The 23,878-nt window shown below is 35.6% G+C and overlaps 1 protein-coding gene across 1 annotated transcript; it reads left to right on the top strand.

The window, feature by feature from the left end:
- Nucleotides 1-7,883: 7,883 nt before the first annotated feature.
- LOC127850655 (integumentary mucin C.1-like) lies at nucleotides 7,884-18,501 on the top strand. Its single transcript, XM_052383826.1, has 7 exons — nucleotides 7,884-8,001; nucleotides 8,468-8,687; nucleotides 9,187-9,630; nucleotides 9,850-10,089; nucleotides 10,856-10,958; nucleotides 17,187-17,288; nucleotides 17,781-18,501. The coding sequence occupies exons 1-6, from the start codon at nucleotides 7,999-8,001 to the stop codon at nucleotides 17,239-17,241; spliced, it is 1,065 nt and encodes a 354-aa protein (XP_052239786.1). The 5' UTR covers nucleotides 7,884-7,998; the 3' UTR covers nucleotides 17,242-17,288; nucleotides 17,781-18,501.
- The last annotated feature ends 5,377 nt before the right edge of the window (nucleotides 18,502-23,878 follow it).

A 23,878-nucleotide genomic window follows, 5' to 3' on the forward strand; every position in this document is an offset into this window, starting at 1 on the left:
AATGAACAAAACATATTGTTTTTAAAGTTATTTAAAATTATTATGGTACGTGTGATTTGTTTATGCAATAATAGCGAAAATACACATTTTCTCGGACATGATCATCTGCGGGCGCTCTCAAAATCCGTTCCGGATTTTTCGAGCGCCCGCAGATGATCATGCCCTCAAAAACGTGTATTTTCCCTATATTCATACACGTTTGTTTCTATGTAAGTTGTTTTTGTAAGATTATACATTGGAGGCGACCTTGTGTTTGGGAAAACTTAATCCAGATTCAACTTTATCTAGATGGTTTCATGAAAACTCTCGGACCAATTTTCGTAAGGATTGGGTGATAAGTGTTGACCTTATTTTGGCACAGGATATCCAGATTCAAATTTGACATATATATGAGCCTTGTTTTGAGAAAACTGAGCTTAATGCATGTACGTAAAGTGTCGTCCCAGATTAGCCTGTGCAGTCCGCACAGGCTAATCAGGTACGACACTTTACGCTTTTATGGTATTATTAGTTTCAATGAAGTCCATCCTTACCGAAAATCATGTTTAGGCGGAAAGTGTCGTCCCTGATTAGCCTGTGCGGACTACACAGGCTAATCTGAGATTACACTTTACGCGCATGCATTAAGCCCAATTTTCTAAGAACGCGTCTCATATTGTCATGACAAACATTTGAACCACGTGTTATTTCGAGTAGTGACCCCATTTCTCGACTAGTCTTGTGTCTTTACAGGATAAGATTCGTCTCACTTAAAAAAAATTCCAATTTACAAAAAGTCTAGAGTTTTAACAAGATTCTCAGATTTTACCAAGTGAAATAGTTTTTATACGCATGCCCAAGATTCCAACTTGGTCTTTATATTGTAAAAGTAAAACAATATGACCACGTTTAATCAGTATTGCATTATAAATGTGGCTGTTAGAGTGGTAACGATGTTTTTTGTATGAGACTTTACCCAGTGACCTTGTTATTGGACGACCGTGACCCAAATTCAAAATAGGATAATACAGATAATATTATCTGGATAATTAATCTGACCGATTTGATAACAATTAAATTATAGTTGTTTATATTGGTAACAAGGTATTTTCATCTTTAACCTGATGCCCGTAAGTTTGGAAACAAATGATCGAATAAAATTAAGTATAAATATTTTCAATAAAGTTTCATAAAAATTCTATAAAAATAATAATCTGGTGTTATAGTTCTTGTACGCTTTTGACCCAGATTCAAAGTCGGCCTAGTTATTATTACACATTCTAACCAAGTTTCATCAATATTGGTGGGCATTGAAGCCTCTTATGAAGTAACGAGTTTAAAGCAATAGTTCAACGCACGACACACAGCTCAGTTAGCTAGGTGTAAATATCTTAGATTTTAAATATTGAACTACAATTATATTAATGCTAATGTTATGTATATGATATGCATACTTGAGACTTTATATCATACAAAAAAGGATACAAACAAAACAACTTATCTAAGAATTGATAAGTGCATAGTTTTGCCCTGACACATATCGAAGCATGCTTCATTTAGACTTGCAAATGTGTTTTCTGCATCATCAAAAACAACAAATCGAAGAGGTATGGTAATGTCTCATGTGGGGTAGGCCATGGTGGGGCGCTAAGGCTGTCCTGTAACAATCGCACACATAGAGCTCAACGTCCAATATACTAAAACAACAACCAGACAATGTGCCTGGAATATGGCTTACAGGCAAGCCAGCAATACCGTAACATTTCAACTGCCTTTTTAATAGGTAACCATTATATGCAAATATATGTTAAATTGATACATGTCAGGGATCCACACAAGACAAGCATTCTTTGCTACGTGGTTTGTATACTCCCGGTCAATGAGAAAGTAAGACTCTGTGAAAGGGGGGTTAATTTGATAAACATAGTAACCGAACTGTCAATGATGGTAGTTTCTGGAATACGTTGATGTTGATGGAAAATTCTTGATCGACTGGTGGCTGCAACTGAACCATTAGCCTCTTCTGTGGCTTCCTGAACCAGACCAATACATATACTTTCAATAATCAAAGTTTAAAGCTTTGTAAAACATGAATTTAACTCTGACACTTCTCAGCCATGTTCAAGGACAAATAACCAAGGAATGTGTGGGGATGCAAAGTGTCCTTCACATCTACAATTCATGGTGATAACATATTTGAAGTTTTAATTTAATCTCTATGAAAAGATGGTAGAAATTTGCTACACATACTTCCAACATTTTATGCCGACACCCAAACATAGTTTGTTTTTGGCAATATATTAAAATTAAACAGTTTATGTTGATGCTGTTAAACAGTTTAAAATGAAGGTCTGTATTGATATCATACAAACATCTGTTGTACACATGCACTATTGGTCATTTTTCAGTGATTAAACCATTTTCTATCAATATATCTATTGACTGTTATGCATTTTTAATCTATGAATGAACAGCGTATGTTAATAATGTCTATATGTATCATACATAGTTCCTACTTATTTGAAAAAGTCAGTAACACAATTTGATGGCTTTAAAAACGCTTGAGACAGCCCCTTTACAACAATAGTTCTAGCCATAAATTCAACTCGTATACCAGACCTATTTTGTGCGAACAAAGTGAATATTTGCGGCGCATTAATGATGTCTATATCCAAGCAATCGGTTGATTGACTTGGTCATTAAATTAAAAAAACATAAATAAATGTGTCTGACTGCGTGTCTGTCAACTGATTTCCGAATACACAACATTTTATGTTTCTTTAAATAATAATATGAAATAAAGATTCACAGTCCATGAAGATATCAAAGTAAATATAAGTGAGCACAATTGTAACCACACTAGTAATTGTGTCTGTTTAAAACCATAGTGTTTATAATAAAAGATAAATAACTACAAAGGCAAACTAGCAATTTTAAGAGAAAACTCATCTTCAACGATTACAAAACACATTCATGACTTGTAAGCATCAATTTGAAATACGCTAATTCGTTATTGTAGAAGGTAAGCTTATATCTGTTTTACCATCTCGTATACCACCAAAACATCATACATAATAATTAGGCATGAAGCAGTTAGTCACCCACTCAAACGCTCGAACGATTTTCACATGCTCGACACCGCATACGCATTTGACAAATAACGCACCCAACAAGAGACATTATTATTGTATTTTATTACTACGGGTGCCATGTAGTGTATACTGCTTTTCGCATAAAGTGTGTAATTTCATTATAACCAAATTTAAATCAATTAAATGTATCGCGTTATCTTTGTGGTAAAACCCAAATAGTTGCATGTTTTTGTTATAGTTAAAAAAATGTCAACTACGTTAGTTGCGAATCAACAAGGGCCGGCTGCTTAAGATTTAACGATCAGTACAACCAACAGCCTTTTAAATTAGGACACAATATAAATTCCAATGAAAAGCAAGCATTTTTCAAACTTTTGATTGTTTTAGCATAGCTTATTGTTTACAGTATGCGCATATATTCGATTTAAAGCATAATTTACATGAACTTCAAAATGTTTATCAAGTTTGATCCACTTGGTCGTTAAAGATTTTGAGCAATTCGACCAAGAACAGCGGTTACAGTGAAAAGTCAGACAAACGAACGCAAACTAAAAGCGAATTTCTGACATGATGCTTGCAATTCTTCATAAAGACAAGGATCACAACTGTCATTGTTAGTTTACTGATAAATACGCAAACGAGGCCCCGAAGCAGGTGACATCTTGTGTAAAATGTAGTTTTCATTAGATATTTGCCAAACTTTTTCTCTGATAATGTTAGATTCAAAACTATTTTACTGGTAATTTTCAAATCGGAATTATTTATACATTTTAGTTGCTTATCAATCAGTTAACACATTATTTTTCATTCTAAGGCGTGGATATCAAATACGCTATATAATCAGGATGAACGTTTTTGCTTAATGGCCGTTATGAAATTATCAACTATAATATGATTGTATTTCTTTGCTTCCGTATTTTCAAGCAGGAAAATGCAAGTCGAATTTAAACGAAAGATTCCACGCTCTGTTGATTTTCGACAGAGATACTTAGATGTAAAGACTTCTCTTCCTGGTAAAGAAATTCTTGGATTTTAATGTCTTTTTGATAAGAATAAAACAGGACGGTAATATCTAGATAGGCTGTGGTGTCATATAATTGCTTTATCTGCATTTAGGACAATGAAAAATACTTACGGGTTGTGGACTTTTACAAGTGTTTTAATATTAAATTGTTTTGGTAAGTAATTTGTAGACGTTTACATATATGATTTTAAAAATACTAACATTATGTTTTATTCCACTATTTATAAATAATACAATTTATTATACACTGTGCCAGACAAGTATTGTGCCTCTATATTGGTACTTAATGTTTCACTAGATATAGATTGATAATTGATTTTGCGTTGTCGTTGTTATGCATATTTCAAACATTTGTTTTGTTCTGTACATTCGAAACGTTTAATATTGAACGATTTGATGTCAACAGTAACTGTTACGGAAATATATCTTGGTTTATTAACGCTGCACGTAATATTGTTGTCGGTATATATAACATTTATCTTTGATGTTTGAGTTAATTGCATCAGGTCTAGAAAATAAGCAAGGCAAAACAGTCGCATCGTTGTTCTTATACATCTACGTCGGCTCCTGCTTCACAATCGTCCGAGGGAATCATTTTCTTCTCCTTTTATAATGGCTGTTACGATTTGTCTAGCTTGAATAAACATTAATTACGAGTAAATGTAATATTTACAAAAAATATATGTGCGTAAGTCAATTAAAAAAGAAGAAAAGGCCGTGCTCTGTGAAAATGGGGTTTAATGCATGGGCGTTAAGTGTCGGACGACACTCTCTGCTTTTATAATATTTTTCGTTTAAAGAAAGTCTCTTCTTCGCGAAAATCCAGTTTGGGCGGAAAGTGTCGTCCATGATTAGCCTGTGCGTACTTCAAGGCTAATCTGGAACGACACTTTTCGCACCTGTATTAAATCATCTTTTCACAGAGCACGACCCACAAATAATTATATTCTAGTTCTTTAAATGCTAGTTAATTGAATGTGTTCATGCACCACTCGCAATAAAAAGGTCTATGTATTTTTATACTAAAGGCTAACAGTGTTCAAACGCCTTTAAGATTCAAGATTTTAAGTTCAGGTTGAATCAAACAACGGCGTACATTGCATTGGGTATGGACTACAAATGTATATCAGTAATCGGCTATACTGTTAATTGTTAGGCTTGCACCTTAGGCTTAAAGCGGGAAATGTGATACCTAGATCCGTTTCGTCGCTATTCGCGCAACAAACGGTGCATACAATTCAATGCGAACCATAGAATTAAACTTTAGACGCCATATTGCATTCCATTCTTTACCAATATGTGTTTTTCATATAAAAAAATTATAAACATGCTTTGTTGTTTATATTCAGTTTGTTTAACCTTGAATGCGTATGGAAAGAAAACCACGCATTGATGAATAAATGAATTAATCAAGGATTTAATTGATACATGTGTTCACGAACAAGCTAATGAGCAATTTAATATTTGACTGAAGGTAGTCGATATCTAAGGAATACCCGGCCCTCTTATGCGCTCCTGATCGGTCTGTTTAGCGCAGTGATGGAAGACGAGGTATTCACCGAGGCGACCCGGGGACAATTTCAGCTCCCGTTGGTCACCAATAAGACACATTGGCTTTCTCACGGGCACTCCGGCTTCCATAAACAGCAAAATAACACGTGAAACATTGAAAAACTCAGAGCTCCAGATAAGGGCCGTACAGCCGTAAATACGCCTTTTTCATGAAGATTTACGCATTTATTTTTATAAACTGGACGTACAATTACGGCATTAATATCCATTTTACGCATTTACGAAAAAAAATCTGGCCGTACCGATACGTCTGCGTCAGCGTGGCGTGATTTGTTGGTCCATAACCTAACAACGCTTTTCGTTAATTTAAATTACCGAAAAGTTGTAGACTGGGTCCATATATGATTGTCTTTTCTGTCGCGTGATTTCCTGTAACTTGTAAATCCGTCAAAAACAATATGTCTGCGCGCAATGGAATGCCGGCTTAACCGAAAGCGGTTCATAACAACACTTTGTTGTCATATAATGACTACATACGGTGTCGTCTAACCATCCTGACATTAAATCTGTAAACCCAGAAAAAGACATTGTCGCCCCGATATTAAAGGGATCTTTTCACGCTTTGGTAAATTGACAAAATTGAAAAAAGTTGTTTCAGATTCGCAAATTTTCGTTTTGGTTATGATATTTGTGAGGAAACAGTAATACTGAACATTTACCATGCTCTAATATAGCCATTATATGCATCTTTTGACGATTTTAAAACCTAAAAATTACAAAGCGTTGCAACGCGAAACGATTGAATAATTTGGAGAGTTCTGTTTTTGTCGTTAAATTTTGTGAAACTACGAAGATTGCTTATATAACATATAAAATACGTTTAGCATGTGTTCTCGGCGGAATAGCTCAGTAGGTTAAAGCGTTTTTACTTCAGGACTCTGGCAGGACTCCAGGGTTCACTGGTTCGAAACCTGCTCCGGGCAATGTTCTTTTCCTTTTTTTAATTTTATTCTTGATTTTTTACTGGAGCTTTTACGATCCAATGTTTACATTTATCAATATAAAGCATTTAATGAATAAGTTAAAAAAATGCCAATATCTGTGAAAAGGCCCCTTTAAACGATTTGATTGCATCGGTGGCTTAAAACGTTAGAAAACACGATTGGAAACGGATGAGACAGTGAAATAAGTGTTCATTTACTTAACTTACTAGTTGGCTTGTGTTTTCTTGTTAAGAAAAATGAAGAAATAGTATTAGTCATTAGTTTTAATGTGTAGTTGTATTTGCATCATAATTCAGAATGGAAAACCTAATACAGTAACTGTTTAAGAAGCTACATATATTTATTATAAATGCTGCAAATGTTTTTGTAAAGTCAGTTATACACCCTTCAATATCCAAGAACACGGGTAGTACAGTACTACCTGTATTTTTGGATATGGTAGTACATGTACTAATTGATTTTAAGCGTTACTCCTTTTCTTTCTGTCAGTGGCAGTACCGTTACTAATTTCACAAATCCTTATATGTAGCTCTGGTCAAAACGTTTCGATAATAGCTAAAAAGTTGGAAAATTTGGCTATACTTAAAAAGTGGTCCCAGTTTTTGTGAGTCTAGTTACTAAGTTAGGTAGGAGTGAGTGCTGGAATACACTCCGGGTCCACACATAATATCAGGAGCGGAAGGACCTCGTCAACATCGAATTACACAAATATAGGTGCAGAAACACACACGCTCACAGCAACACGCAATCATACTTTATCATATTAGCGAAAATACCATTATAAATACAGTACTGCTTTTTAGGCGATTAAAAGGTCCACTGTATTACAGTCACGAACACGTGCTATAGATACAACTCACATGTTAGAAACATTATCTACTAGCTAGTTTGATTGAGGGGTTATATGCCGATGTTTCAATTTTCTCGCTGTACTACATCTACAACACAATATAGTCAGTGTCGCTTCTGGAACTCAACATCTTTGCTATTTAGTCAGGTACCAAACATACGCCCGCAAACGCAACGTTTTGGGACGAAATTCATCTGAACATATGAACTCGAAAAAATAATATGTAAAATACATATTGCAGTGAACCGCTAGTTTGTATTTCCAGAAGAAATTCATGATTGTTTTTAGGATGTTCAGAAAAGAAGTCATTTTCAGTGCCATAGTTGTGACGTGGAGCGTCAGGTTCGAACTGGAAAATAGAATTCTAAAAGTTTGTCCATACTTACTATTTCAGTGGGTTCGAGCATCCAGCAGGTACCCGCAATCATTAGCAATGCGTGCTACGGTACAAATCCCACCTGCGACTTCTTCAGCCTTCAATGCTCGAGTAACTCGATCATTCTGTTTACAAACCTGACTGCGGGAAGTAAGGATGCTATGGTAAAAATATTGCATGGTTTGCCATCTTTTAAAATGTTGATGTCGTTGTACTCTAGTCGTCTATGACCAGAATGGATGGCCTGTACCTAAGAAGTATGAATTCAAAACGTTTAAAGTGCATAAACAATGTATAAAGAATACGTACGACCATTTTCTTCTGGCAATTTTTGTGCGACATTTATAGGTGTTATTCACATATTAATTGCACCGGTTGTTTCAAAATATGCCCCAATTAATATACAAATTTTATCAACTTACACAGAAAACTATATACACATTATAATAAATATGGTCAAACACTTAATATTCACATATAAAAAACATACAAATATAATCAGTATACACATACAATCAATATGACAAAATGACCAATTTAGAAATAATAAGTATACACATATAAAACAATGTATAAATTATTGTATAATCAATACCACAGAATCCATTTTAGAAGATATGACACTTGTAGATGTGCCCACCAGACAACCACTGTGGCAAAACACCTGACTGCTGCAGCTACAAGGACACTGATCCAACGGCAACATTCACACTGGAGCACACGTACCAAGCTTATCAAAACTGCTCCGGACGCACCAACTGCTCATACATACAGGCGCCTTGGCAGGTCATCAACACCACCACAGGGGCCCCGTCATCGTATGTGCAGCTAGAGTATGTGTGTGATAACGGTAAGTGGCATAAACGAAAACGTAACTGGAGAGTCATGGACTGTTAAATTGCACATTTTGAATACTATGTCCGGTCGCATAACATATGTAAGGATCAGCACAACAAGCAAACGTAAAACGCTTACATCGGCTACATTTTAAAGGTAACACAGATGCTTTATGATTGTTCCGGGATGAAGGCGTATAATGCTAAAATAACGATTCAGCTACGTACAAAATTTTAACTTATCTTACTTACAAAAGTTGTTGACAATATTTATATTCATGCATAGTGTTGTACTCTGCCCACCCTTGCACTCAATTTGCAGTGTTCTCTCCTTTGGTTTACATACATTATTCTGTATTCATATAAGCGATACAAAAATCATCATGTGTATGTTTGCATTGGGCGATATTTGATAAATCTGTTTTTACGTAAGCAAAAATATTAAATCAACTATAATTATGAATAAAGGGGTACTCACGTGATACTATAATTACAAATCATCTCTATCTGTAGTTGTTGACAAGATGCCAATGTGTGGAGGAACCTTCAAGATAACGAACAATGTCACCAACTCCACCGATATCTGGTTCGACGGATCAACAGAGACCTTTGATCCAACTAAAGCAAGCAAAGAATGCAAATGTTCGCTCACTAATCTGCATACACAGACTTCGACAACGCTAATTCTTGACTGGATAGACGTGCGTCTGGAGAGCCACTACCGTGACGTCAACGCCTCCTCGGCAATGTGTTCCAGCGCTATATTAACGACCGAGGGATTCTTTCGGCGTTGCAAGGAATCAACCGAGCATTGGAAAGATAACTTTATATATTATAACTTAGACCGCCCACATAACATCACCTTGTCACCTGGACAGACAACGGATGTGCTTTTGAGGGATATTCACAAGAACGGTGCACGTGACTCACCAGCCATAATTTGGTTCAAGGCAAGAGGTAACCATTGAATATTATATACTAGTGTTACCGGTACGAACGCTAAAATTGTTTGTATATGCATGTGGATTGCTGGAGTAATGTCATGTTAGATCTTTGTATCTATTAGCCAAGTACAGCCATTTTGACCTTAAAGAAATATTGCTACTTTATTCATCCATGTCAGACTTAATCTCAGTTATCTGCTTTAATTAATAAAGTATAATATTTGTGTTCCAGCCTATCATGACATGCTGCTGAATATCACATGCGAAGAAATTATACCCGCCGTATTTACTACAACTACATCAACAACCACTACAACTTCACCAACAACAACTACCCCACAACCAACAACAACACAACCAACAGCAACAACACAACCAACAACAACACCACAACCAACAACAACTACACCACAACCAACAACCCAAGTTCCGACAACTAAGACCACTGATGTCTCCGTAGCTGAGAAGAAAGGTGAAAATCATATTGCGTTAAAAGTCATCGGATTTAAGTCACATTTTAAAATAATTTAATACATTATGAATGTAACCTGTTAACAAACAAAACAAAACATTAATATTCATGTGTCATAATAAAATAAATAATAACAACTATGGTTTTATTAAAATGTTTATTATAGGGAAAAGTAATGTTGCAGTGGTTAAGGGGCACGTTTAATCTCTAATACCGTACTTTTCTGTACTATCCCGGATTTCTTTGTGCAGAACTCGCAACGTTTTAGAGAGGTCTGTCCGTAGTCAACGTTCATATCATAAACAACATAGTAATTATATAAACAGGTATTGATAATAAACTTGTTCGGAAAATACTGTTCTTAATGCATGAACATCCAAGATAAGCATGTACACTTTACACTAGTATGGCATTGTTCGTTGAACATCCAAGATAAGCATGTACGCTTAACACTAGTATGGCATTGCTCGTTGAACATCCAAGATAAGCATATACATTTTACACTAGTATGGCATTGTTCGTTGAAAGACAAGTTCAAATATCTTCTTAACGAAAATTATGTTTACGCGAAAGTGTCGTCCCTGATTAGCCTGTGTGAACTGCACAGGATAATCGAGGATGACATTTAACGAAATGCACAGTTTTATTAGAACGAGAATAATGTTGATATCAATTTCTCTTTTTACAAACAAAAACTGTTTTTGTTCTAGATCTTGATTTGACAGTTTCCAAGAACGATACTTACATAGTTTTTGTGTACTTTCAGAGGGTGACAAGATGAATCCACTGTATTACCTGGCCATCTTCGTTCCTATCGGTGTCGCTCTCACCATTGTTGTCATCTTTTTAATCTGGTGTTACTATAAAAGGTAAGCAAATTATTATAAATCTATTTAATGAGTTTAATTTGTAGTTAACGTTTGTTTTTAGTGTTCAGCCGATAGTAAACATTATATTCAGATAAACGTGGTTTACTTATTTTATGACGTATTACAGTAGTTTAATTCTTTGTGTAGGGGGCACAAGTGGTAAGCGTGTGTCTATGATATTAATTAGTGAAAACATCATTTTGAATGAAAAATAATCAACGAAAAATCAACTTATCTAAAAAAAACACACAACATATTTTTCTATCAAATAATTATATAAAATAACAAGGTATTCAACTCAACATGACCCGAAAACAGGTGCATCGCTTTTAACAGCCATAACTTCATTAATTGTGCAGTGATTCCCATGACATCGGTCTTATTAAAAATAAATCGAATAAATCGAAATAAATCTCCTTTCTGGAAATCTACATATCTTGTTATATTTGTACACATGCTGGGTCAAATTTTAAGAAATAACACGGTAAGGAACTCGCGATGCACCTTTTTTTCGGGTCATTTTGAGTTGAATACCTTGTTATATATAATATATATATATATATATATATATATATATATATATATATATATATATATTATCAATTTCTATCTGATGTGTAACTGAAAACTGCAGTAAGGCACAATCCAGGGTGACGTTGCGATTTTGATAAGTGCAGCCATCGCTGAACAGTATCACTTTATCTATCCCTGTTAGATCTAAGTTTTCCAGGTAGTCAATGATACATGATGCAAATGTACTTGCGCAAAGTTCTGCAGCTGTTTCATTCCAGAAGTAGCACACTACTTTTTTGTAGTCAGATCAAAGAATGTAAAGTTGTGACAACACAGTTTTGTTCTATAAAACAAACACCTATGTATTTTTTTATCAAACGGCACCGCATCCAGGTATCTAATATAGGCTTTTTTGGCTTAGTTGTTTTAGACATTTAGCTCTACTTTCGTTTTTGTAGTATTATTACACAAAGACCCTAGCATATGAACGACCAAATCATGTATTTTTTGGTTGAAAAAGTACAATTGTTGCCGATGATGACTTTATGCCGATTTCGAGGGTGACTAGAATCGGCTTGAAGTCAAACCTGGGTGACAAGAATTGGCTTCATGTCACCCCCGGGTGACTACAATCAGCATAATGTCACCCGTGGGTGACTAGCGTCGGCTTGAAGTCACCCTAGGGTGACAAGAATCGGCTTCTAGTCACCCCCTGGCGACTTGTGGGCCATTTCAGGTGGGCAATGACCCATTGAGCCTCACTAACCCTAGTCCTGCAGGTTAAAACTAATTAACACAAACATTGTTTATCCGGAGTACAATGGACCTTTATTTTATTTTACTTTATTTAAAGCAGACAAGATATTGTGTGTTCGCAAAATAACCAGTGCAGGAGGATTAATATCGTATGATTATAGCAGGTACTTTTATAAAAAAAAAGAGCTTATGTGAACATATTTATTGTTAAAAGAAATACAGCAAAACATGGTAATTATTATTAAACGGGCAAAACAGTCAAATACATGTAGATTTACCAACATGATGAAACACAGTAAACTATTAACATTGAAACTAACATTTATATTTCTTGTCTTGTGAAAACTGTTCTAAAGGTATTCATTCTCTTTAATACACAAAACTTAATTTTTTAAGATTGTGTATTAAAGAAAAGGAATAACAATTCCTAAAGAAAAAAATTCACAATGAACTATTTAAATCGATATTTGTATTACTTTTTCATAATACTCTTGTCTGATAAATGTTTACAATGTATTTAAAAATGTATCTTATGAATAGTGTTCTTAAGGTATTCCTTTTCTTTAATACACAACACTTACGTTTTTACTTCAATGTTGTGCATTAAAGAAAAGGAATTCCTTAAGAAATAATTCACAAATTAAATACATTTACCAACAAGATAAAACACAAGTTACTATTTAAAATGCAACCAACATTTATATTATTTAAAAACAATGTACTGGTGGCAAACAGCTTGAGTTTTATCCATAAATTTTATTCGTTCGTGGCTTTTTCAAAACTGTTTGTTTGTGTATAGTTATAATGTTATACTGGTGCGTGTATTTATACCGGTATAAAATTGTGATTTGTTTTACATAAAAGAAGTTTCATCACCTTAGTACACAACCATGGTAACGTTACTCGCAGCTGCCAGCAATGCATTTAAGTTTGGTTTACAATTCAAATAGCTTTAAAAAAATGGAACATTGATGGCAAACCATCACAAACTTTCACAAAGTGTTTGAATTCAGAGCAGTCATTCCCAGTCGGCAGTGCCGATATGATGCAGTTTAAAAGTAAACGCAACCGTACACCACGTGTCTTCGTCACTCAGCATGCGGCAACTCACCATAATATGCATGGTAATCTTTCGGGATTACTTCTTTGATTTGCTGCAGATGTCGATACTTTGCCCGTTTAAGTGACAATGGCCTAACGCGCAGCGGTGGAGCGCGTTCGTCAAATGATGGTGAGACATTTCTTGACTTACGTATATCACCGAAATCACCATCACTTTAGTTAAGCTTATACATTATGTCGCCCTTGACAGAATATTTCAGCACACGAATATCTGTGACGACTGGAGTCCCCACACCATGACCTGGTCTTATGCTGTTGTAGTAGGTTAGGTTTTAATAGTCCCTGTAGAACTGGTGATCAACGTACTTGACGCTGTATGGATTATTACTATCTGCTCTTGAATCTCTGATAAGCTCAACATACGTCTGGGGTATATACACATCTATTTTTTATCTTTCTTCCTATTGTGGCATGTATGCTATCACACTCGAGGCACGTGTGTCCTTACTCTAGAAATTTCTGTTCAATTTCTATCTGATGTGTAACTGCAAACTGCAGTAAGGCACACGCCAGGGTGACGTTGCGATTTTGATAAGTGCAGCCATCGCTGAACAGTATCACTTTATCTTTCCCTGTTAGATCTAAGTTTTCCAGGTAGTCAATGATACATGATGCAAATGTACTTGCGCAAAGTTCTGCAGCTGTTTCATTCCAGAAGTAGCACACTACTTTTTTTGTAGTCAGATCAAAGAATGTAAAGTTTTGACAACACAGTTTTGTTCTATAAAACAAACAACTTGCCTCTAACTTTGGGCAGAAAAGAAGACTTTGCAAATCCATCGTTACTACTTTAACTTTGCCCTCAGTGGAAGCTTTTTCTTTGTCATTTTGCTTTTCTTGTGCGGCTTCAGTTTTACGCCTTATGTGATGACTGTACGTTTCATGGTCTACAGTTTTATTTTTGAAACCTGTACAGAAAGCCAAGATAGAATAGCTTATTAAATTGGGTCCTGCAATAGACTGGCTCAGTGTACTATGTTTGTCATGCTGATACAACTCGGACAAACTTGAGAACTCAGTTTCTAAATAAAGTTTTGAGGTTCGGGCTCTACAATAATGAGACGGCATTCTGGGCACCTCGTTGAGATACTTCACAGCTGATTCTCTTGCCTGTGTGTTTTATTATTAGCACGAGGTTTACTTGGTGTTGGTGTCGGAATACCATGTTCAGAATCTTCTTCAGCAAGCCAGTTGTACAAGGTATCCTCCTTTAGGGACATTGTAGCTAAGAGCAAGGACTTGCACACAACAAAAAATGGCTCACACTTTGGGCAATGCATCCCGTTTTCACGATGATCGTCTAGATGATCGTAATTGAGCGACTCGTCCGGAAATGACGGATAAATGCATTTCAAATGATAGTAACTCTCGCAGTCATCAAACTGACACCGGACATACAATTGACCATTTGGCAAATTGATTAGGTATGGTCTAATCTCCACAATCTGTTCTAATATATAAATCAGATTCCCAAAGTTTGGTTTAAAATTGCAAATGTGACATTTATATGTCTGCAAATTTGTCTCAAAGTCACTTTCTGTGTCGCTTTCTCCACTTATGGGTAACCTGCAGCAAAAATAAAAAGATGCAAGTAATGTGATATAAATCCGCTCACTGCTACAGTGCTGCGCATTATTAAATTGACATGATTACTGGTTCCGGTCCGGTTCCACTCAAATTCCGGTAAATTGAAATTGTGTCGTTATTTCCACCATATTATGCAATATTATCAGAGATGTACATAGCTTGGAGCCTAGTGAGACGCCGACTAAGGTGAGACATTGAATTACAAGGCGTCTTAACGGGATCCAATTTATATACAACTCTGATAACGATATATAACGATTCGGTACGGTTCCGGTTATCATTTCAATTTACTTTAGTTCAGTACTCTATCCATAGCATAGGCAAATATCTTGGATATGAATTCGATGCTAGATTACTAGGAATCACATTCAGACCCGACCTGTTTGCCACTCGTATAATAGTTTACTAAAACCTAGGATGCTTTACTTCTTAAAGCCTTCTATAGCACCGAATGAAACCATTTAAACAAAACATGATATTTTTTCTATGTGGTTGACGGATTATTGGAATTTGAGTTTCATCTTTTGCACCCGATCGTATTACTGTAGACAATTTACCTTTTTGCGTTGTATCGACATGTAAAAAAAAAGATAGATCTATCAAAGGTCAAGCAGTTTGGATCTTAACAATATGCCTAAATTTCTAACATCACATACAGACCCAAAGTGTTTATATTATAATCAGATTAAAATAGATGCAGTGCTATGTACTTGTACATGTATATTGAAAGACAATAAATATTCCACATTCCTTTATTGAATCCAAACACACTACAGGGTAAAAACCAAAACGTGTGTAGATTTATTGTTTACTTTTATATTTATCCTTCTTTATTCCACATAAAGAAAGTGTGCACTCATTTTTCCATATTGCAAAATCACAAATTGCATACTTGCGAACCTTTTAACGTGCCAATAATGAAGGAAAATTAATAGAACAACTAGGGTATGATTGCACTCTACTTGGGTACGATCTTGTTGGGGGCAAATTATTGGACTTGTTATTCGGAATATATATCAACTTTCCGTACGTTTTACGAGCTTAGTTTCAACAATAAATCAAACAAGAAAGGATTACATAATAATTAACAGTTGATCAAAGCAGCTCCACAGTTCGTCTTACACAATATTTTCCCAAACAAATGCAATAACCTATATTATATAAAATGCCGAAGCTACATATGAAAATGCAGTATGATGTTTTCAAACAAAAATATAAAATGCCGGAGCTACACAATTGAATTAAAAACACAGTTTAATTAATAGGTTTGTGCCATGTTTCATGCAGAATTATTTCACAATTATAATACTACAATTAACATCTAAAAACAATTGCATATTTATTGTTTATGTCTATTTCTTGGCGCATGGATTTGACTTCTTCAGACTGACATTTTAAATGACACTTATTCGCCTGAATATGATTTACAACATGGTTTCTAGAACATATTGAAATTTAATGAAAAAGTATAAAAGCAAAGTATTTAATCAACTAACCTTTGTGTTTGAGTCGATTTACCAGCACACTTTTCCGTCCGGCATTTTTTGTTGACTTTTCTTCGCATGGAAATGCCGGAGCTGCATCCAGTGCAGCTTCGGTATTTTATATGATAGAAAAAATAGCCAATGGAGTTCCAGCATTTTATCACATGTTCAGTTTAACAAGTTTTGGTTGGTTTATTTGAATGGCTACCGGGCAGAAAGAAGCGGGAATATGCGTAGCTTCGGAAAATAGGAAAACCCCAAAATGTTTTATAACGACGGTATCGATATATATTTGATAGTGAACTTTCTTTTTCAGAGAAGTTGATTTTTCGTTATAATTTGATTATTTTTCGTCCAATATGTTGTTTTCACTAATTAATATCATAGCCACACACTTACACGCTTACCACCTGTGTAAGAAGGTAAATTCAGATTGTAACGTTATTTATGAGATAAATGATGTCTTTCATTCTGCGTTTAACATGTAAGCTATAAGTTGTTTAATTTGGTGTAAGAGGTACACCAGTTGAGCCGCGAATACGAACATGTCATTTCAGAGTTTCACACACAATCAGTATATTTAACCTCCGATTTTTTGCATCGACCGTTCAGTATAGTATATAGTAATGGTATTTTCACTGTGTTTTTTTAAACAAACCTGACTTATCTGACACTTCCTACGAATACATTACGAGTTGTCGTGTAATTTCAGGATACACAGTATTGGAACATACACTGAGATCGACAATGCTGATTTTATTTTCAGGACCAGTCAAAATGAAAAAAATATGATAACGCTGGTAATGTGGAGATTTCGATAACAGATGGCACTTCGATAACAGAGAACAGCAAAAGCCACGCGCGAGAGGTAAAGTCTTCAGTTTTGTTTTAAGTAATGCGAATGAGAGAGATAAAACTACAACGGATAATGTGGATCAACATGATTGTGTTTAATTTTACTTATAGCAGGGCTCTATATAACGGGAGCGACGGGGTCTTAAAGCGGCAAATACACATTTGTTCTTCATAAAATCCTATGTGGTTGGTGCTCATTAGAATCGAATCATCAAGACGATACAAATGCGTTGTCACGGAATTAAAAAGAGAATGGAAAACTCCCTTAATCTTGAGTTCTGCTTATAGGAAGCACTTTCCTTTACGCAACGATAACGTTGGCTTGAAGGGCGATTCACCTGACCCTTTATCACTTTATTGTTGAGTTATAAAAAATGCGTAAGAAATTTAAATTCAATCGATTAAACTTCTGATTCTGGAAAAAGGAATGCGTGCACGAAATGTTTGCATGTAATAGTATTACAGTTCTTATTATTTCATGTATTTTTGTTTTGTCTTTTCACAGGATCTGGAAGACTCTGTCGAAGTATAGGTGCTTCAATTGTATAGCACTTACATATACAACAGAGGAATATGCCGAAATTATGGAGCATTGTGCCAAAGACATCAAGTGCCGCGTTAAACCACTCAAAAAGAATGTTAGTCTATATATTACATTTATTTAGAGTAACGTTTTCCCTTCGGTGTGCTACTCTGATTTTCAAAGTACTTGTTCTTTGAGTGTAAGATGATGTATGCTATTTTGAAATGCTCTATGTTTGTTATGTAAATTATATGTATGGGCCGCTCAAGGCGATAACCGATTATCTCTGCGTCACACTATGCCTACAGTGCCTTACCGGATCAGCCTGTACAGTAAGAACAGGCCATTCCGGGGCGCCACCTTCCGTCTAACGGTATTTTCCGTTTAAGGCAGGTGTGTTATCAACGAAACTGCATTGGAAAGTATCGTTCTGGATTTGCCTAAGCGGAATGCACAGGCTGATCCTGGACGACACTTTAGACAGATGTCAATATTCCCTGTTATCGCAAGGAATGGACAAAAATATGATTTAAGTAAGTTGTCCTTTTTTAACAAAATTATAAATCTTTATATCTAAAACAACATTTTGCATTTGAAACAGAATTTGAGAGAACATTATTAAAGTGTGAGAACATGGTGATGATGAGCAATTAACCTTTAGTTACAATGTTGTCTCAAACTAAATGTATACATATATTAAAGAAAATAACGAAAATGCCTTGTCATTTTAAAAGTATTACGTGGCAAAACGCAACATGTATAATAATGTGAGTGATCTTAAGGTATGTTATACATCTAATGATAAGATAAAAAAGTTCCAGTAATTGTTGCTTTTATTTAACAATTAACACTTTTAATTGATAACGATTATAAACAAGCAACTTCGTTGAATTGATATCCCCCGCCAAAGATGCTTCTGGACACAAAAGTGGTCTGGATGGAAGAACGGATAGACAACGCCGAAAAACATCCTAGTGCTAATTAATATACCTAAACAGTATTAAAAAAAAGCTTAGATAAAAAATGTATGTTAAAGCACAAAGATTGATTATTCTGCAGTTAAAGGTGGTGTGTAACGAAAGTTGGTGCGAATCATTCGCTTATCTATATAGACACCCACATCAAGTTTCATTGAAATGCACGTAAGCAGTTTAACAATATGCTTCTGGACACAACAGTTTTCTGGACGGATGGACAACGCAAAAACAATCTCATCCAGATAAAAGGACGGATGGACAACGCCAAAACAATATCCTTCTTCAGATAAAATTATGAGAGAAGGAAGGACAGACAAGTCAGAAACTATATGCCCTCTCTTGTTGGGGCACAAAATCTCTAACCTGTAATTTTTAAGAACAAAGATGCATACATAATTCTGTTTGAGAATCCATTTTAGTATGGTAGAATCCGTACCAAATAAGGCACATTTGTTCAAAATGTGTTATTTTGACCTTTGTTTGTGACTTTGACCATGGCCCTAGCAACCTGGATGTTATATTTGACACTCAGCTCATTAATGAAGAACAAATGTGGACAGTTATTACAGAATCCCTTGATGAATAGTAAAGGAATGACTAAATAATGAATCATTTATCAAATGTGTGACCTTTGACCCCAATGTGTGACCTTGACCTTAGCCCCTAGGATTATGGGTATTGAATGTGAAGCACCCCCCATATGATTAAGAACAAATATGGTAAGTTTCATGGCTATGGCTCATGTTTATGGAGATAAAGCTCTAAGCTGCTATTAAAAAGCATTTTTACAAGATACAAAGGGCCATAACCCCGTTATTAACAGATGGTGTGCAATGCCATTTGGTGTACATCATCCTCTTATCCATATATATACTTATAACAAGTGTCAATGAAATCCGCTAAAGCACTTCCAAGATATGGCTCCGGACACAAAAGTAGCATTTTTCAAAATACAAATTGCTATTACTCCGCTATCAACAGATGTTGTACAATGCCATTAGGCGTGCATCATCCGTTGTTGTCAATACATACACTCATACCAAGTTCAATGAAATCCGCCAAAGCACTTCCAAGATATGGCTCCGGACACAAAAGTGCCGGACGGACGGACGGAAAGACGGACGGAGGGACGGACAACGCCAAAGCAATAACCCTCCGCCTATGGTGGGGGATAATAAAAGACATCAAATGACCCTCGAATACTCTTTTTATTTGAAATATACCCAGGTGCTGTATGAGCAACTTTAAAAACGAACCATCTGACACCACTCAATGAATGTTGATTACAAATAGTAACAAACAATATTAAAATCATATGCCCGATGATCATCGTCTACTGGGCAATTTTCCAAATAAATCACAATATAGTCTGCAAAAACAAAGGTAAACAACATTAAATAACCAGAGAATGCACAATAAACTTTGAATATACTTATATGGTCAATGGGTAAACATCATAATCAACAAGTAGTAACGGTAATCTGCTAGTAAATTTCAAAATTCAAGCAAGGAATGTGAGCGTATATTCCATATTATTTATGAATTCACGTCTCATAGAAATGTTTGTTTACCTACAGAGCATAGAAACGCATTCGAGTCTTTGGAATGTGGTATGCGTCTGTTTTATTGCACAGATATTTCATACATGAAAACAATAACTTTAAAGTGGTTATGCACGATTTTATATGTGTTAAAATGTAATTTATTGATAAAAATATGTTACAATAACACAAAATAGTCAAGAAAAATTATACATTGAAGACGAATTTCATTAAATGCAGCAAAGACAAATTAGCGCCCCGAGCCGATTGTGACGAACATATTTCGTACATATTTTCCTACAATAACCGAAACATTCGTCTTTTTATTAGGATCGGAGTAAGTGTTCGTGTGTCGTATAAATAGATATCGTTGCAGAAAATTAAAATTATCGTAAAACAAAATTGTGTCCTTGTGTCGAATGAACGAATTTGCACTAAAACGTAATTAAGATTCACATCGTACATGCATTATGGCGAATTCGACTGTACAGACTTTTTCGATTTCAGAATTAAATATCTGGCTTATTTCGCATGTTTCGACACATGTTCTTCTTAACTTTTATTTTAATGAATATTGAAATATATGTATAATACGTTTTTTACACATTTTATATAAATTCATAAATATATGAAAAAATCGTGCATGCACCCACTTTAACTCCAACAATCATGTTATAGCTTTATGGAACAATTTGCTAAAATCATTCGCCCATCTTTAAGAAAATGCAAACGAAAACATATGACGATAATATTGCATAATTGCAATAAAATATTTGTTCATAACGAACACTTATTGTTTATGTCATGACCTGAAATTGGTCACGTTAGGGAAGAGGTTGTGTGGCGGCTCGGTGAGCTCAGTCGGGAGAGCACTCGTCCTGTTAGCGAGATGTCCCGGATGCGAGTCCCTGACTGGCCGAACAATTTTCTCACCCTGTGACATTTGGCGCCCAACGTGGAGCCGTGGCGTTACCTGGGTATACATCTACGGAGGGCCATGGTTAATTATATATCACTCGAATCCCTGTATTCGAGGAAGAAAACACATTCAAGTGGTGGGTGTTTGTCACTGTCTGCACTTGGTCACGTTAGGGGAGAGGTTGTGTGGCTGCCCGGTTAGCTCAGTCGGGAGAGCACTCGCCCTGTTAGCGAGGTGTCCAGGGTTCGAGTCCCGGACTGGCCACACAATTTTCTCACCCTGTTACATTTGGCGGATAATATTCAATTATCAACCTGTAACACATATAACATCAAAGGCATATCATCATCGATCGATTCATATTCGTATCCATACATGACGACAATGTGAACAATGTTAACATAAATAACAATGGCGACGACGGATGTTATAAATACTTGAAATATAGGTCGCAAAGGTAAATCAATCTAACTTACAGGTTACAAGCATAAAATACAATAAACAAATGTACACAAGTAATAGCGATGTACTAACATGATCAAATAAGCATTAAGATAAGAATCATATTAAAATAGCAATATACATAATCACCTTTGCATACATCAAATGAAACCTAAACATCCAGGTGTCATTACAATACAGTACTGCAGTGTCGAATGCCTACAAACATATACCTCTTTATGTTTTATATTCCATTACATTTTATGACAAACATAAATTATTTATCATCTAACCATTTAGAATAAAAACAAACACATTTGTTTAGGTGTCATGACAAGCAGGGTATTTTATTTCTTGAAACACACGCACGGAGTGGGTGTTTGTATCTGAGAGGGCTTTCTACACATAAATGCAAGAAACAAATCTTCTGACGATCGTATGTGTTCAATGAGCAACAGATATCGACCTCAATGGCACCGCTCAGTTGAAGAGTCACGAGACGTCAGTGAACGTTGCGGCATCCTTCTCATATATTTAAGAACTGAAACGATACTCAATCCATTCTGTAGAACACGTCGTTATACGTATCATTAATCATGCTCATGCGTTACATGTGAATAATTGAATATATTAATACCCATCAGACGTCAAGCCTAAACTAAAAATCATACAATTGAACAATTTAACTACACAATTCAAAATCACAAGCCTTACCAAGGACGCCACGGCCCTAACAACCGCCCGTCCGCCGCCGATGCCCAAAGCGCACCGAGGACGCCCCCTATATCCACAACGCCTATTTGCGAAAAGTACATAAAGTGAAGCATTAGTTTTGATAAAAGCAGCTGCGATAATTACAAGATTTATTCATTACCATCAAGTAAGAGAAGTGCACATGACTTCACGTACACCCCAAACAATAATCGGTGGTAACGAACGATTCAGGTGTAACCGCGAGCGGGATTCGCAACCCTACTGCTCATTTTTCATTTTTCTTTTAATAGCTGGGGGACGTATGAGGACCCATGGCTCAAGACCGGTGTCTAGGTGCCTTCATCACCTCCTGAAACCTCTAATTTTAGAGAAATCTACAAACAATCAGCTGTAACTATATCGTTAACGTTAAGTATTCTTTTTAGAAAACCATGTAAATCTAATGGTAAAATGTCCGGAACCAATGCCCCTTTCTATCTCAAGTCAGTCATTCGTCTGCTCTCATAAAACTCACTGAAACACATAAAACATAATATTAACATCAACACACAAACAGAGCATAAATAAATAACACTATTTAAATCAAGTCTTCGCTCTACCCTGCTTGCCTGTCGAATGACTAAACCTACAAATCTGTGCACGAGGAAATCTTGATTTCCGCACCATTGGACATATATCACCTTCAAAAACCTGTATAACCAGTTTATTCATTCACACAACGATAATAAATACATTTATGTTTTATATTCCATTACATTTTATGACAAACATAAATTATTTATCATCTAACCATTTAGAATAAAAACAAACACATTTGTTTAGGTGTCATGGCAAGCAGGGTATTTTATCGACAGAAAAAGAACGGGGCAAAAAAACAACGTACAACTAACAACACACAACACCAAGTACCATATATATTTACAAATCCAAACGAGAAGAAACAATTGTTTGTGTTTCATCCGAATCTCTCACGTAGCCATCCTAAGCGCCAACAGTCTTCCACTGCCCATGCTTTTTTAACACTATCAGATACACCGCTATTTGCAACAGCAGTTGCTTCCCCTGACCGAAATGAATGCAACCCGTGAACATTAGGTTTAAGTCAAATTTCACGAAAGATGTGGTGCAAAATATCTAATTGTCTACTGTAACTAATCTGCTTTGAGCCAACAAAAATGTATTTATTCATTTTCTTACAATTTGTTATGTTTCTAAGCAAAACATATATTGCAATATCTAGAATAGTTGTTGCCAAGATACATTTTTTTCAAGTAGAAGACAGGGCATAAAACTGCATTTGTTTTACAAAATGTCAATACCTGTTTGCCCTTGCACAATTGAACCGTTTAACTATTGAAAATAATAATTATAGCACAATCCTCAAAAAATCTTGTATCGCATCCTTTCAATTCAAAGTCCCCAAACCGCCAACCCCCCCCCCCCCCCAAAAAAAAAAAACGCACCAAACACACCGTTACAAATCTCAAA

This window comes from Dreissena polymorpha, chromosome 11, assembly GCF_020536995.1.
Source record: "Dreissena polymorpha isolate Duluth1 chromosome 11, UMN_Dpol_1.0, whole genome shotgun sequence".
NCBI lineage: Eukaryota > Metazoa > Mollusca > Bivalvia > Myida > Dreissenidae > Dreissena > Dreissena polymorpha.

What these genes read in the sequence shown, in the direction of transcription:
- LOC127850655 (XM_052383826.1), top strand. An exon ending in AGAGTATGTGTGTGATAACG is followed by an intron (nt 8,688 to 9,186) that starts GTAAGTGGCATA and finishes CTCTATCTGTAG; the next exon opens with TTGTTGACAAGATGCCAATG. An exon ending in ATCTGGTGTTACTATAAAAG is followed by an intron (nt 10,959 to 17,186) that starts GTAAGCAAATTA and finishes TTTTATTTTCAG; the next exon opens with GACCAGTCAAAATGAAAAAA.